We start from the raw sequence: 12,557 nt of genomic DNA, 5'->3' as shown, positions 1-12,557 counted from the left end.
GCACACATTTTCGTCGAGCTCATAGCGGGAAACAATCGTGGGCGCCAGAAATCGTGAATTCGCGACTTTTCTCCACGAATTTCGCTCCCTCTTCGAGCTGTCAGAGCGCAACGGCCCCTTGACCACGCGAGCTTGTATACATAGGTCTTACACGAGAGAAATCTATCTCCAATACACGCTCCCACCGAACAAAGCCGGTTCAGTCCACCTCCATAACCCATAAACGAATCCCCCGATTCCGAGGAAATAAGTCGTCCACAGCGCTGTTTCGTCGCACATAGAGGCAGGTCCGTCAGCGACACGTCCAGGACGGGATCAAGAAGACGTTGGGCTGTGAGGGAGGGAGGAGAGGGAACTTACAGATCTTTCGTTCGGGATAGACTTGGAGTGCCCACCCGAGAGGAGGGAGTCCCATCGCGTTGCAGAATGAATGGACGAGGACGGGAGGAATGATCGATCCTGATGACGAAGAATGTAGCGTCAGGGTCGAGTGAACGAAGGAGGTAGTGAGAGGGAGAGGAAAGACTGACCAGTTCTAAGGAAAAGAAAAGTCGCATACCAACCAAACAAGGTCGTGTAGGCGAATTGGAAAGCTATAACAAGCGAGGGAGTCAGCAACGCTCAGAAGGCTATAGATCCTGAGAGCAAAGCCGACACTCACTCGAAACGAGGATACTTTGCAACAAAGCTTTCTTCGTTTTACCTCCGGCCAACCAGTTCTCGTATGCGTGGTGTACGTGCGCTATCAAACAAGTCCGATCAGCTCCGACAAACAATAAATTGTGTAACTTGAGCAGGAACGTACCGAGCCCGAACCAGAGAGGAGTCAAGAAGACGAGTTGTCGTCGATTCCAGCCCCCGAGGAAACTGATCCCTACAATACAGCTTCGGAAGGTGAGTTCTTCCGTTAGAGGTGCCTATACATCATCCTTGTCGCAAGATGAGTCGGTTTTCATTGGGCAAGGGGAGTGAAGGAAATGAAAACTCGCGATTACGAAATTCCGAATCCCTCTCCAGCTATCAAACCTCCCTCTCAGACTCTTCCATGTCCCACCTTTCTTCTGTAGTGGTAGATCTCCCTCGAGGTACTGAATATACAAACTTCCGGCGAACAGGCTCGCCGTCAAGCCCAATGGATAAACCAACAACCTCAGCGTTTCACTCCAATTCCGCGGTAGAACGAGTCCTAGTAGTTCGAGAGCTCGAGGAATTGACGCAGAGTAGGTCGACGGAGAGAAAGAGGATTTCGAGAGGACGTAAGGGATTGAAACGAGAGAAGAAAGGGAAGAAAGGGAAACTGCGATCAAACGAGATTTGATCACCGAAGGATGATTCCGGTCTCTCCGTTCCCCTGGAGGTGAAGCGATATCTGCTGGGTCGTTCTCAGAGGTTGGAGTCGAGGGTGAAGGGAGTCGGATGCGTGCCGAAGGGACGAGGTAGATTGAAGAGAGGTAGGAAGCGCTGAAGGCCGACAACAAGAGTAACACCGAGCTGGAGGATAGTAGAGGAGGATTCATCCTCGTTCGGCGGCTGACAGAGGAGAAAGAAAAAAGAGGAGGTCCATAACGTCCATTGATCGACAGAGCGGTTGATTCCTTCCCCTTCAAGGAAATCGGCGAACAAGTCTCGACTCTCGGTCTCTCTTCTCTCCTTCTCCTCCCCCTCTCCAACTCAGCCTGTTCCGGTTCGACTCTTGCGTCTCTTCGAGGGACTTGTAGTGCATAGAAGATCGATTAGAGCTAGGTGAGTCTCTCTCGGAACTACTCCTTCCCCTCCTCCGATCAAACACACAATTACACGAATCAACTCCTCGTCCCTTCCCTTATCTCGAATCGCTGGGACTGACCATCCGTGACTCCTATATGTAGAGACAGTGAATGTCGAGTGGACCACGTCCTTTGACTCCTTCGACTTTATCGTCTCAAGCAGTTCGACACTTCAACAACGCTTGCGCTCACTCTCCTCCTCCTGCTTCCTCTGTCGCTCGACCCGCTTCTTCATCTCGACACTCTCATTCTCACCACTACCAGCAACCACCCTCGTATCCTCCTCACCCGTTGTCTAATTCCCACGCTCCTTCGAACGGAACTAGCACTAGTATGCATCCCGGCGCAGGAGTACCCGCTTCGATCGTAGCCTCTACTCCTAATTCACGAGGAGTTCCCGGTGGAGGTGGTCCAGGAGAATCAGTACCAGGAATAGCAGGAGGAGTAGCAGGACAAGGACAAGGACAAGGACAATCAGGTCAACCAGGAGGAGGTCCGAATCCTCAATCAGTTGGAGTCATGCCTTCGGGAGGACCTCCTCCACCGGGAATGATGGCCCCTCCTCACCCGAGTGCGGCGAGATTGAACGATCTATTGGAGTTTGTGAAAGCGGAATTTGAACAAGTTGCGGGAGAAGGGGGAATGTTGAGAGCTCAGAAAGATGAGTACGAAGCTATGAGTGAATACTACCTCATTGCCTTTGATCGAACTGCACTGACTCAGGTTGCGCTCGAGTAGTTCACAGTCACGCAGCGGAATTGAACGCGATGAGAGCGATGGCTTATGATTTAGAGAGGAAATACCACGATGACAAACGAGTGTAAGCTAACTACTAGCGCTCTTCATTACGACGGCGTGCTGATTCCTCGCAACTACTACAGGCTGCAAGAAGAAAATTCCAGACTTCAAGACGAAGTGACTCGTTTACGCCAACAACTCGATTCGACCCGAAACGCAGTATCGACCTCTTCCGGCGGCGCTACGATCCCTCCCCTCGCTTCCAACGCACCTCCAGCTTCTTCCTCTTCTCGACCGACGCTGCCGTCTCTGATGGGCGGACAAGGAGCAGGTCCTCAATCTCCCTCAGTCCGACCCGCTTCGACTGGACCGACTTCTCACTCGGTTGGAATGTTTGGAGGAGGTGCGGCGGCACAGATCGGAGAACGAGAGAGAGAATACGCGGCGCAACAGGGTTATCATAATGGGAACGGGAGGGATCAGTCACTTCCCGCAGGAGATCACGCGGGAAAACGTTCGAGAATGGAAGAGGATGATAGGAGAAAACGTCCGTCTAGTTTCTCTTCAGAACTTCGCTGTCGATAGGGTCAAACTGACGAGTTATTGTTCGGCAGCTTCGGGTCAAAGACACAGTTCAGCTCTACCTTCCTACGCCTCTTCTTCCGTCGGACCGAATCGACCAGCTTCTACAGGTCCTCATCTTCCCAACTCTGCTCCCCTCCCTCCTCCCTTACACCATCCTTCCCCTCTGCCTCCTTCGAACGGTCTCCCTCCTCTCTCGACTTCTGCACCTTCTCCCGCTCCTCCCGTCTCTCACAATCAAAGTCAAGGTTCCTCCTCGACTCCCGGTCCAACTCAACCTTCTTCTTCCTCGACAGCAGCAGCAGCAGCAACGACGAAACCAGACGAGAAACCGAATGTCGAAGTAACGAATTTCGATCCAGAAACGGCTCCGAAGGATTTGAAAAAGGAGGGAAGTGATTGGATGACCATGTTTAATCCGAACGTGAAACGAGTCTTGGACGTTGGATTGGTTCATACTCTAGTTCATGATTCGTGAGTTTCCCTCATTCTCGTCTTGGTCCTGTTGAACTTGCTGAACGGAACGTCGTATTATTCAGAGTCGTGTGTTGTGTGAGGTTCTCGCCTGATGGGAAAGTTTTGGCGACGGGTTGTAACCGAAATACGACTTTGTACGATACGAAAACTGGGGCTAAGATCTCGTACGTTTTTCCCCGTCTTCTCTCCCTCAATCGACATCTAGCTAGATAACTGATGCTCGATTGTCTCACAGGGTGTTGTCGGATGAATCGTCGGGAGCGAACAACGACAATTACATCCGATCGGCTAGTTTTAGTCCTGATGGAAAGTACCTCGCTACGGGTTCAGAAGATCGAATCGTTCGGGTGAGTGGGCATGGATCTATAGAACTCGAAGGTCTGATCGCTGACGCGTCCCATAATCTCCATGTTCCTCATAGATCTGGAATCTCGCTCAAAAACGTATCGCTCAAGTTTTCCAAGGTCACAAATCCGAGATTTACTCTCTCGCCTTCTCCCCCGATGGACGACGACTCGTTTCCGGTTCAGGCGACAAGACTGCGAGAATGTGGGACCTCGAAACGGGAGCTTGTCTCTTCACGCTCGCAATCGAGGACATCACGATCGCCGAGAACGGACCCGTCGACGCCGGAGTTACATCAGTCGTTCTCTCTCCCGACGGGAAATTTCTCGCCGCCGGTTCTCTCGATACGGTCGTTCGAATCTGGGATGCCGAGAATGGACAACTCGTCGACAAACTCAAAGGTCACAAGGATTCAGTCTACTCGGTCGCGTTCAGTCCCGACGGGAAATTCCTCGTTTCGGGTAGTTTGGACAAGACGTTGAAGATGTGGGACATGGCGAGTTTGAGGATGTCTCTCGCGAGTCAACTAGGGAAGGACGTTCCGGTTGGAGAAGGGGGTAAAACGAATTGTTTGACGACATTACAAGGTCACAAAGTGAGTCATCCATCATCTTCCCTCGTTCTCGCGAAGTGAACCGTTCGGCTTTTCGAGTCTCTTCCGCTTGGCGGTTTCTATTTATTCTCTCCCTAATCCACGAGGAGATTCACCGAACCCAAAAGCTGATCAAATCAATTTTTTTTTTTGCTTACTCTATTCTCGTAGGATTACGTTCTCTCGGTCGATATTTCTCCCGACGGAGCTTGGATCGTTTCGGGTTCGAAGGACAGAGGAGTTCAATTCTGGGATCCGAAAACGGCGAAAGCTCAATTCATGTTGCAAGGTCACAAGAATTCTGGTCGGTCTCTCGACTCTCTCGTCTCGCGGTCGCTGAACTGATCCGTCGTCCCCAATAGTCATTTCGGTCGCGGTTTCAGACGCAGGAGGACTCGTCGCGACTGGTTCGGGAGATTGGAGCGCGAGGATTTGGTCGTATGAACGGATAGCATAACTTTTCGTGCGTGATACTGAGAAAAAGAAGACGAGTGTTCTTTCTGTTGTCCTACCTTCCTTGCTCGTTTCCGCCGCTTACGAGATTCTCGTTCGTCGTCTCTGCTCCGGATCACCAAGCTCTGTCTCGAAACCGCATGCCGAAACAGAACAGCAGCTTACAGATCTTTTCCGAAGAAGTTGCGAAGAGAAGGAATGTCTCAAGAAGTCAAACAAAGCAACGTTTCCATTTTCGAGTGACGCGTTCGTTGAACTCGGACGGAAAAGAGGGGGATTTCCCCCCGAAAAGGTGGTGCTCAATGCGGAAAATCGGGAGGTCGCTGACGTTTTGCACTGAGGAAGGAAGGGAGCTCCCTCGGCAAGTCCACATCTCCTCAGTGCGCGAACCGAAAAAAAGAGGGGAGATCGAGGGGTATGACGCGCGGGGTCCATCAGTCAGAAACCGAAACTCTTGTCCACAGTTCTTTTTTTGTTTTCCCTTCTTCGCCCTTCACCCAACGCAACTCGACTGAACTTATATTCGACCCTTACGCTCATCGACAAAACTACGACATTAGACCATGCCGACGATTCGAGGTGCACCGATGTAAGCTCGGCGTAATTTCTCGCAGGTGTGCACTCGTTCAACGTAGCTGACACACTTGTTTCGATTCTCTAGTGGTGGATTGGCGATTGCCGTCGCTGTCTTCGCTAGTATTGGAGGTTTCCTGTTCGGGTACGTACTACCTTCGCTCGTTTGCGGTCGTCGATTCGCAAAGAGTCGTCTAGAAATCGAGTCTGCTGACCTTCGTCTTTGTTCGAACCTCGCTCAGATATGATACAGGACAAATCGCCGACTTCCTCGTCATGGACGATTTCCTTTTGCGCTTTGCGGAGTGCTCGACCCCAGGAGATGTCGCAACTTGCGCGTTCTCGAATGTACGAAGTGGTCTCATCGTCGCAATGCTTTCGATCGGAACTCTCTTCGGAGCTCTCTTTGGTGCTTAGTGAGTCAGAACTGTCGTTGATATCGACCGGGGCTACGGGCTGATTGCAGGATCTCGTTCCCTCGTTGACAGTCTCGCAGATAAGTTTGGACGCAAGAAGGCAGTTCAAATCGACTGCTTCGTTGTAATCGTACGCCTTCCTCTCAGCCAGACTCCATCCGCCCTTCGATGTTCGTACGAGAACTAATCCCTCGTCTTCTGGTTGCCGTCGCTCCTTCCGACTCCTCTGGAAATAGATCGGAACCATCATTCAAACCGCCTCAGTTTCAGCATGGTATCAGTTCATGATTGGTAGGATTATTACTGGGCTAGGTGTTGGAGCCCTATCAGCCGTCGTTCCGCTGTATCAATCAGAGACGGCGCCGAAAGAAATTCGTGGTTCCCTCGTAAGCTTCCGACCCTTCCCTTTTGCGTACCTGAATCCCTAGCATTATATGAGTCAAACTAACGAATCCGTGTATCGTGATAGGTCGCTACTTATCAAGTTCGTAGCGTATTCTCAGTTTGACTTTCCGCATGCTGACTCTTTTTCTACCGACGTTTTCCACAGCTCATGATCACATTCGGTATTCTCGTCGCTTACTGCATCTCGATCGGTACTCGTAACATCAACCAGGGCGGGGCATCATGGAGAATCGTTGTCATGCTCAAGTGAGTCATGAAGTCCTCTCTTTGCGACTTGCAAAAACGAGAGCTAACCTTTCGTCGCCGCACTCCTAGCTGTCTGTGGGCCCTCATTCTCGGTGTTGGGTTCATCTTCGCTCCCGAATCGCCGCGGTGGCTCTTTGGAAGGGGCCGTCCCGAGGCCGCCGAAAAATCGCTAGCACGGATCAGGGGCGTCAAAGTGGAGGATAACGATTACTCGGTCCGCACGGCTTATCACGAGATGGAAGAAGCTGTTCAGCGCGCCAAGGGAATGAAAGACTTCAGTTGGTTAGACTGCTTTAAGCCTGAAAACAAACTTCTCTGTACGTTCCTTTCGAATTTGAATCTACTCGCCCTCGAACGATGAACGCTCACCTCTTGCTTGCGTACTTCTTTCGACAGACCGAACCGTTCTCCTCATGGTTCTGCAAGCCCTTCAGCAACTCACCGGTGCCAACTACTTCTTTGTAATTTCTTTCAACGATTTTCTTCTCTCATGCCCTGCTGATACCCGAGCCGTCCAATGTTACAGTATTATGGTTCAGTGGTACTCGGTGGGGTCGGCATCGACGACGAATTCGTCAGTCAAATCATCCTCGGCGCTGTGTAAGTCGAAAACTTTTTTTTCCCTCTTCCGACTCTTCGAAGGAGGTAACACGCTCTGACACTCTCTCTATACCTACCCCTGCCAGCAACTTCGTCTGTACCTTCGGTGGTATCTACATCATGGAACGATTCGGTCGAAGGACGCCTCTCATCATTGGTGGTCTCTGGCAATCTGCTTGGCTTTTCGTTTATGCGATCGCTGGAACTGTTCGAGATCCTATCACTGATCAAGGTATTGGAAAGCGTGAGTTCTCCCGTTGCTTGTCTTCCGCATGCTTGAGCTCAGACGCTGATTCGAATTTTCTATTTTCTTGTCTTCCTCTTCTTCTTCTTCCTCTCTCCTTTCCCTGTTTCCCGGACAGTCATGATCGTCTCCACTTGCCTCTTCATCGCCGGTTACGCTACCACGTGGGCACCAGGGGTGTGGACCTTGGTCGGAGAAACTCCTCGTAACGACGCTCGTGCCAAGACCGGTGCTCTCGCTACGTCGTCAAACTGGTTGTTCAATTTCCGTACGCTCTCTTCACACTACTGTCCTTTCTCGAACCTTAGGATGTCGTAGCTAACGAGGAACACCCTTCCTTCTCCTTGCCCTTCGGCTCCACTAGTGCTTGCATTCTGCACACCGTTCATCACCCAACGAATCAACTACTCCTACGGATTCGTTTTCGCCGGTTGCAACCTCGCTGGAGCGGTCATCGTCTTCTTCTTCCTTTACGAATCTTCGAACCTTTCGCTCGAAAACGTCGACAGAATGTACAACGACCCTAACTGCAAGCCTTGGACCTCGAAGAAGTGGATCCCCGAGGTAAGTCTTCTCTTCTCTCTTCGTTCCGCCCTCGCTTCGTTCGATCCTGACGAGCTTTCTTCCGCAGGGTCACGAAACTCGAGGCGATTACGCGAACGGTCGCAAGGCAGAGGGCAAGCTCGGTGGGGACAAGCCTCAACACCGAGAACTCGCCGACGACGACTCGCACGATGGAACTTACGTTGGAGAGCCTCGCACGTCCCTGGCGAAATCGGCGAAACACTGATTCGTCTTTCTTGTTCTACGTTCTCGGATCTCGTTCGCACCCTCGAATCTTTGTAGATAGCTTAATATGTAAATTTACTTACGGAAAGGATCAACACTCACCTGTCTCAGGTGCGAGAGACATGGTTCGTTGCTCTTTCCGAAGCTCGCGCTTGACGGTCTGACCCTGCCGTATGTTGACGAGACGCTCGTTGCTGTCCGTGATCTCTTGCCCGTGGCCATCGTCGTCGTCGCCTTCTCGCGCTCAGTTCTGTTCGAGACTGTTGCGAAGACTCGAAGTCGGACACAGCTCGTCTTTCCGAAAAGCACGACCCTCCAGTTTCCTTCTCTCTTTTCGCTTTCGCTTGCGCTCGCCCGAGACAGCCAAGATGACGGAGGAACTGGTACCAGGCATCAAACGCGTCCCAGTGTGAGCTCATCTCCCTCTCTCTCCCATCATCAAACTTCTGCAGTCTTTCTCCTTCTTCTCTCATCTCACTCGCAATTAATCGCTTCGATGCTCGACATGATAGACCCTGGGGTGTGAAAGGACAAGGCTGGATCTTCCCCGTCTACACTCCGTTCTCCTCGACTCCGATCAAAGTGCCAGAAGGATCCTATTCAGAATTCGAAGCGGGAACCTCGTTCGACCTGAGTGAAAGATTCCACGGTGGGGTTGGATTGGTCATGGCAGTCAGGTCAGTTCAGCTATCTCTCTGGAAGCGCGGCAAGGCGTTGTGAGGTAGATCAATAACTGAACTAAAACGTTTGACCTCTCCCTTGCAGATACCTTGAAGGTCCAGGTAAGTACACTGATGTACTACAGTAGCTGCCCATGTTACGCATGGGTCTCGGGAATCCAGGGCTAACGAAATCGGTTTCGGTTCTCTCTCTTCCAGCTGGACCATACGACGAGCTGCTCTGGATCCCCGGACTATTCTCAAAGGTAGACAAACCCGAAGAGTACTTCTTGACGACGACGAGGATCTACGTATCGACCGACGCATCAGTCGCAAAGTAAGTCCAGCTTCTTTCCGCGCGCCGCCCTCTGGTTGATCTCGTGCGCAGAGCAACGAACAGTCGCGCGGAGGCTATCCCTCAATAACTTTAGACTAACAGCACTCCTTGTACAGCGGAAGGAAGGAATGGGGAGTCCCAAAGTAAGCGATTTGCTGCTCCTTCGATTTTCGTTTTTTCGTTTCGCTGAACTCGCTCGTCACCGTCTACAGGCACCGCGCCAACTTCTCCTTCACTCCTCTCGCGCCAAACTCTTCCAAGATTCATTTGACCGTCTCCCATCCTACCGAGCCGACTCCTCAACCTTTCTTCTCCGCCATGCTATCCGATTCGAATTTCACTCCTTTCGCAATCCCTGTTTCGACTTCCTGGCTCTCGTGGCCGATCTCTCGCTACTTCTTGGACGGATATACTGCGACGCTCATCCAGCCTCCGCTACCATCTTCGGTCAACGAACCAGAGAAAGCACGATTGAGTCTGAAGGAGACGAATCAAACGGTCGAGGTTTTCGTCGGCAGTGACGGAAAGACTCTCGCCTTCACTCCGACGTCGATAGGATGGTCGAAACTATCTTACCTCGAAGCCAAGGCTCCCGAGGGAGGGAACGACGAGGATTGGACCTCTTTCGGAGACGGGAAAGGATTCCCGAAGTTTCAGGTTGCGAAAGAAGGAATCCTCGGAGGGAAAGGAGTCAGATTGACGAGTTTCGATATGCACATCCCTGGAGGAGTCGTCGTCGGGACTGAGTGAGGCGGAGCATGCGAACGACATAGCTTTTCTTCGAGTTTTCCCTTTTCTCAGAGCTCAAACGTGCAGAGCACTTTTCTTTCTCCACTCTCTCGGCGCGCTAGAGACTACGTTCCTGTCTTACCAAAGGAGACTGAAGCCGGTGGACTTGCGGTCTACACCTCTCGATCACTTCCTAATGAGCTCGACTCGGCCGATTCAATCCAAAAGCGATCGAAGATTGTCGAGTCGAGTCGAGTCGAGTCGAGTCGAGTCGATTTCGAAGTCGAGTCGAAGAGCTGAGTCTTGACAGATATTCGACTGTCGAGTCGAGTCGCTCTGAGTCATCACCCAAGTCGAAGAACCGACTGTAGAAGGGACGAGTCGACGAAACGACTCTCTCTTCTCTCTCCTCTTGTCTCGCATCTCATCAAGCTCATCTCCTCGTTCACCATTCTCGGCACTTCTTCCTCCTCGCATCTCAACTCCACTTCCTCCGTTTCGACGATGTCCAGCTATTCCTCGAACGCTTCCCCCAAGTCAAAACGATCGAAAGTGAGCTTTGTTCTTCCTCTGTCTTCGAATCTCTCCGTACGCTCTAGCTGACTCGACCCCTTCCCGGTCGTCAGTCGATCCTTCGTCGCTTCTTCTCTTCAGCTCCTCGTCCTCAACCGTCTTCGTCTCCTCTCGACGTTCCTCCCCTCGACCTTTTCTCTCAAATCATGGCTTTGAACGCTCGTCACGGTGATCCTTCCATTCAAGTGAGTACACTCGTCGTTAGATTTCTCTCCGTTGAGGTAGCCTGACTCGTCGTCAATCGCAGGCTTACTCGGTGAAAACTCGTCCCGTCGAGAAGAAATCGAAAACTCCGAAGAGAGTCAAAGCTGTACCGGACACTCCTCCCCCTCCTTATGACGCTTACGATGCGATCATGAGATTGAACGCTCGACACGGTCATCCGTCAGTACAGGCAAGTCTCTGGCCCTTTGAGCTTTGACTTCCAGTGCGAAACGGGAAACTGACTCTCTTTCGCGTTACAGGCTCATTTCGTTCGATAGAATGAGAAGAGTGACTATGTCCCACAGTATCTACACAGCGCTACGAGTCTTCAGTCAACGTACCCGGACACTTCCCGTCCTAGTAAGAACGAACTGGACTCAAGCTTCCTCCATCGCTCTCGATACTTCGAGTAGAGATCCGCCTCCCTCTCTCGAGATCACTGGAACTCTTCGGTCGCGGTGTTCGCGGTGTAATCGCTTCTCAGCTCCCTCGAATCTGGGTTCCTTGCTGTAGCTTTCTCTTGAGCTTATTCCCGTATCTCGCAACAAAGCTTCTCTCTTCTTTCCTCTGAGGCGTGAACGCGACTTTGCGAGAGGTGTGTATATAGAATAGCAGAGAGACAAGTACAGTAGGTTCGAAGGTGAAAAATCCAGATCTATCGTCGCTCGCCTCAATCAAAAGTTGATTAAATTCATCCATCCGTCCCCTCCAGCCTGAGCGTCTCGGGTTCCTTCCTGCAATGGTACAAATCCACGAGGTGTAGGTGAGGCTTGACTCGAAGTGGGTCGATCGACAACGTGGACTTGTTGCTCGTCAACAGGGATAGTTGGACGAGATGTCGCTCGGAAGGGAGACCGAAATCGACGGAGCGGAGATTGAGATCGACGTTGAGGAGATCGAGATCGAGAGTTGGTGTTGTGAGTGAATGAGCGAGGATCGGGTCGAGATGGGTCCGTCGACTTAACGAGAGTTGAGAGTAGTCAATGTCAGCGTTGAGAGATGTCCTTCGAGAAGTGAACGGGGTACGTACATCTTCGTTAGACGGAGAAGAGAGCGAACTCAACTTGAGGAGAGCTTGGTGAAATGAAATTGGATCTTGGTTTTGAACGATCTTGGCGTAAACCTCCAGCTTCGGCTGGGCTCGACGTTAGTATCAGAGTTCTAAAGAGTTACCGGTCAAAAAGAGAACGTACACACGCGTTTTCGATCCGTCGAGCATTTTCAGATCCGCGGTTGACTCGCTTTACTCCGTCTCTCCACAGTGCGTCCTTCACCTCCCATACGCGTTGAATCCTCGACAGAGTGTATCCCACGCATTCTACCTGCGCCCAAGGTGGGTACGTATACCAATCTTGATAGAATTCGCTCCTCTGAACCTCTTCCTCGCTTTTCACGCAGGCAGCAGTTTTCTCGATCCTCCTTACCAGACTCTTCAACACTTCGTACAAGAGCCTGCGAGGAATTTTGACCGGCCAGACTTCCGGATTGATTGACATGTTGTTTAATCCCAACAAGTCGTAGAGAGACGGCTGAGGAGGAACAAGTTTGATCAGTAATCGCCACAGTCGAGCTGCCAAGCATGCAACTCACGACATCGTAGGCCTCAAAATTCAGTGAATGCCGACGTCCGAGGCGGAACCCTTGCAACTTGGCGAGAATACCATGTCGAAGCGAGTCCGAGACCCTCTGATCGTTCCAACTCGATCGCAAGTACTTCTTCAACTCGCGAGTATCGGCGCCCGTCTTTGTGATACGTCCTTCAATAGCATCGAGGGCTGTCTCGAGGCGTGTGATCGACATAGGGAGTGGTGAGAGGGGGAACTGCAGGG

The 12,557-nt window shown here is 51.5% G+C and overlaps 5 protein-coding genes across 5 annotated transcripts; 3 read left to right on the top strand and 2 right to left on the bottom strand.

Moving 5' to 3' along the window:
• Window positions 1-162: 162 nt before the first annotated feature.
• Window positions 163-1,517, bottom strand: RCE1 (CAAX prenyl protease; the record flags this gene model as incomplete). The annotated part of the gene is made up of 6 exons (XM_076635086.1): window positions 163-263; window positions 361-459; window positions 531-593; window positions 662-742; window positions 806-917; window positions 990-1,517. The coding sequence occupies 6 exons, from the start codon at window positions 1,515-1,517 to the stop codon at window positions 163-165; spliced, it is 984 nt and encodes a 327-aa protein (XP_076484939.1).
• A 360-nt stretch (window positions 1,518-1,877) lies between these two features.
• Window positions 1,878-4,957, top strand: JCM6883_001086 (uncharacterized protein; the record flags this gene model as incomplete). The annotated part of the gene is made up of 9 exons (XM_076635085.1): window positions 1,878-2,445; window positions 2,505-2,586; window positions 2,648-3,051; window positions 3,119-3,560; window positions 3,626-3,727; window positions 3,799-3,910; window positions 3,985-4,503; window positions 4,672-4,804; window positions 4,863-4,957. The coding sequence occupies 9 exons, from the start codon at window positions 1,878-1,880 to the stop codon at window positions 4,955-4,957; spliced, it is 2,457 nt and encodes an 818-aa protein (XP_076484938.1).
• A 559-nt stretch (window positions 4,958-5,516) lies between these two features.
• Window positions 5,517-8,227, top strand: JCM6883_001085 (sugar porter family MFS transporter; the record flags this gene model as incomplete). The annotated part of the gene is made up of 14 exons (XM_076635084.1): window positions 5,517-5,542; window positions 5,615-5,671; window positions 5,769-5,942; window positions 6,015-6,072; window positions 6,179-6,328; window positions 6,412-6,426; window positions 6,493-6,593; window positions 6,663-6,910; window positions 6,990-7,054; window positions 7,120-7,193; window positions 7,280-7,437; window positions 7,556-7,705; window positions 7,802-8,001; window positions 8,069-8,227. 14 exons carry the CDS (start codon window positions 5,517-5,519, stop codon window positions 8,225-8,227), a joined length of 1,635 nt encoding a protein of 544 aa, XP_076484937.1.
• Window positions 8,228-8,594: 367 nt separating this feature from the next.
• Window positions 8,595-11,006, top strand: JCM6883_001084 (uncharacterized protein; the record flags this gene model as incomplete). Its single annotated transcript, XM_076635083.1, has 10 exons — window positions 8,595-8,635; window positions 8,739-8,903; window positions 8,992-9,008; window positions 9,069-9,222; window positions 9,339-9,365; window positions 9,435-9,968; window positions 10,464-10,503; window positions 10,578-10,709; window positions 10,772-10,912; window positions 10,989-11,006. The coding sequence occupies 10 exons, from the start codon at window positions 8,595-8,597 to the stop codon at window positions 11,004-11,006; spliced, it is 1,269 nt and encodes a 422-aa protein (XP_076484936.1).
• Window positions 11,007-11,419: 413 nt separating this feature from the next.
• Window positions 11,420-12,528, bottom strand: JCM6883_001083 (uncharacterized protein; the record flags this gene model as incomplete). Its single annotated transcript, XM_076635082.1, has 3 exons — window positions 11,420-11,863; window positions 11,922-12,257; window positions 12,319-12,528. 3 exons carry the CDS (start codon window positions 12,526-12,528, stop codon window positions 11,420-11,422), a joined length of 990 nt encoding a protein of 329 aa, XP_076484935.1.
• Window positions 12,529-12,557: the final 29 nt, after the last annotated feature.

This window comes from Sporobolomyces salmoneus, assembly GCF_050403485.1.
Source record: "Sporobolomyces salmoneus JCM6883 DNA, S_salmoneus_JCM6883_v1_ctg82, whole genome shotgun sequence".
NCBI lineage: Eukaryota > Fungi > Basidiomycota > Microbotryomycetes > Sporidiobolales > Sporidiobolaceae > Sporobolomyces > Sporobolomyces salmoneus.
Note: the sequence above shows the minus strand (reverse complement) of the source record. Positions and strands in the feature narration are given on the sequence as shown.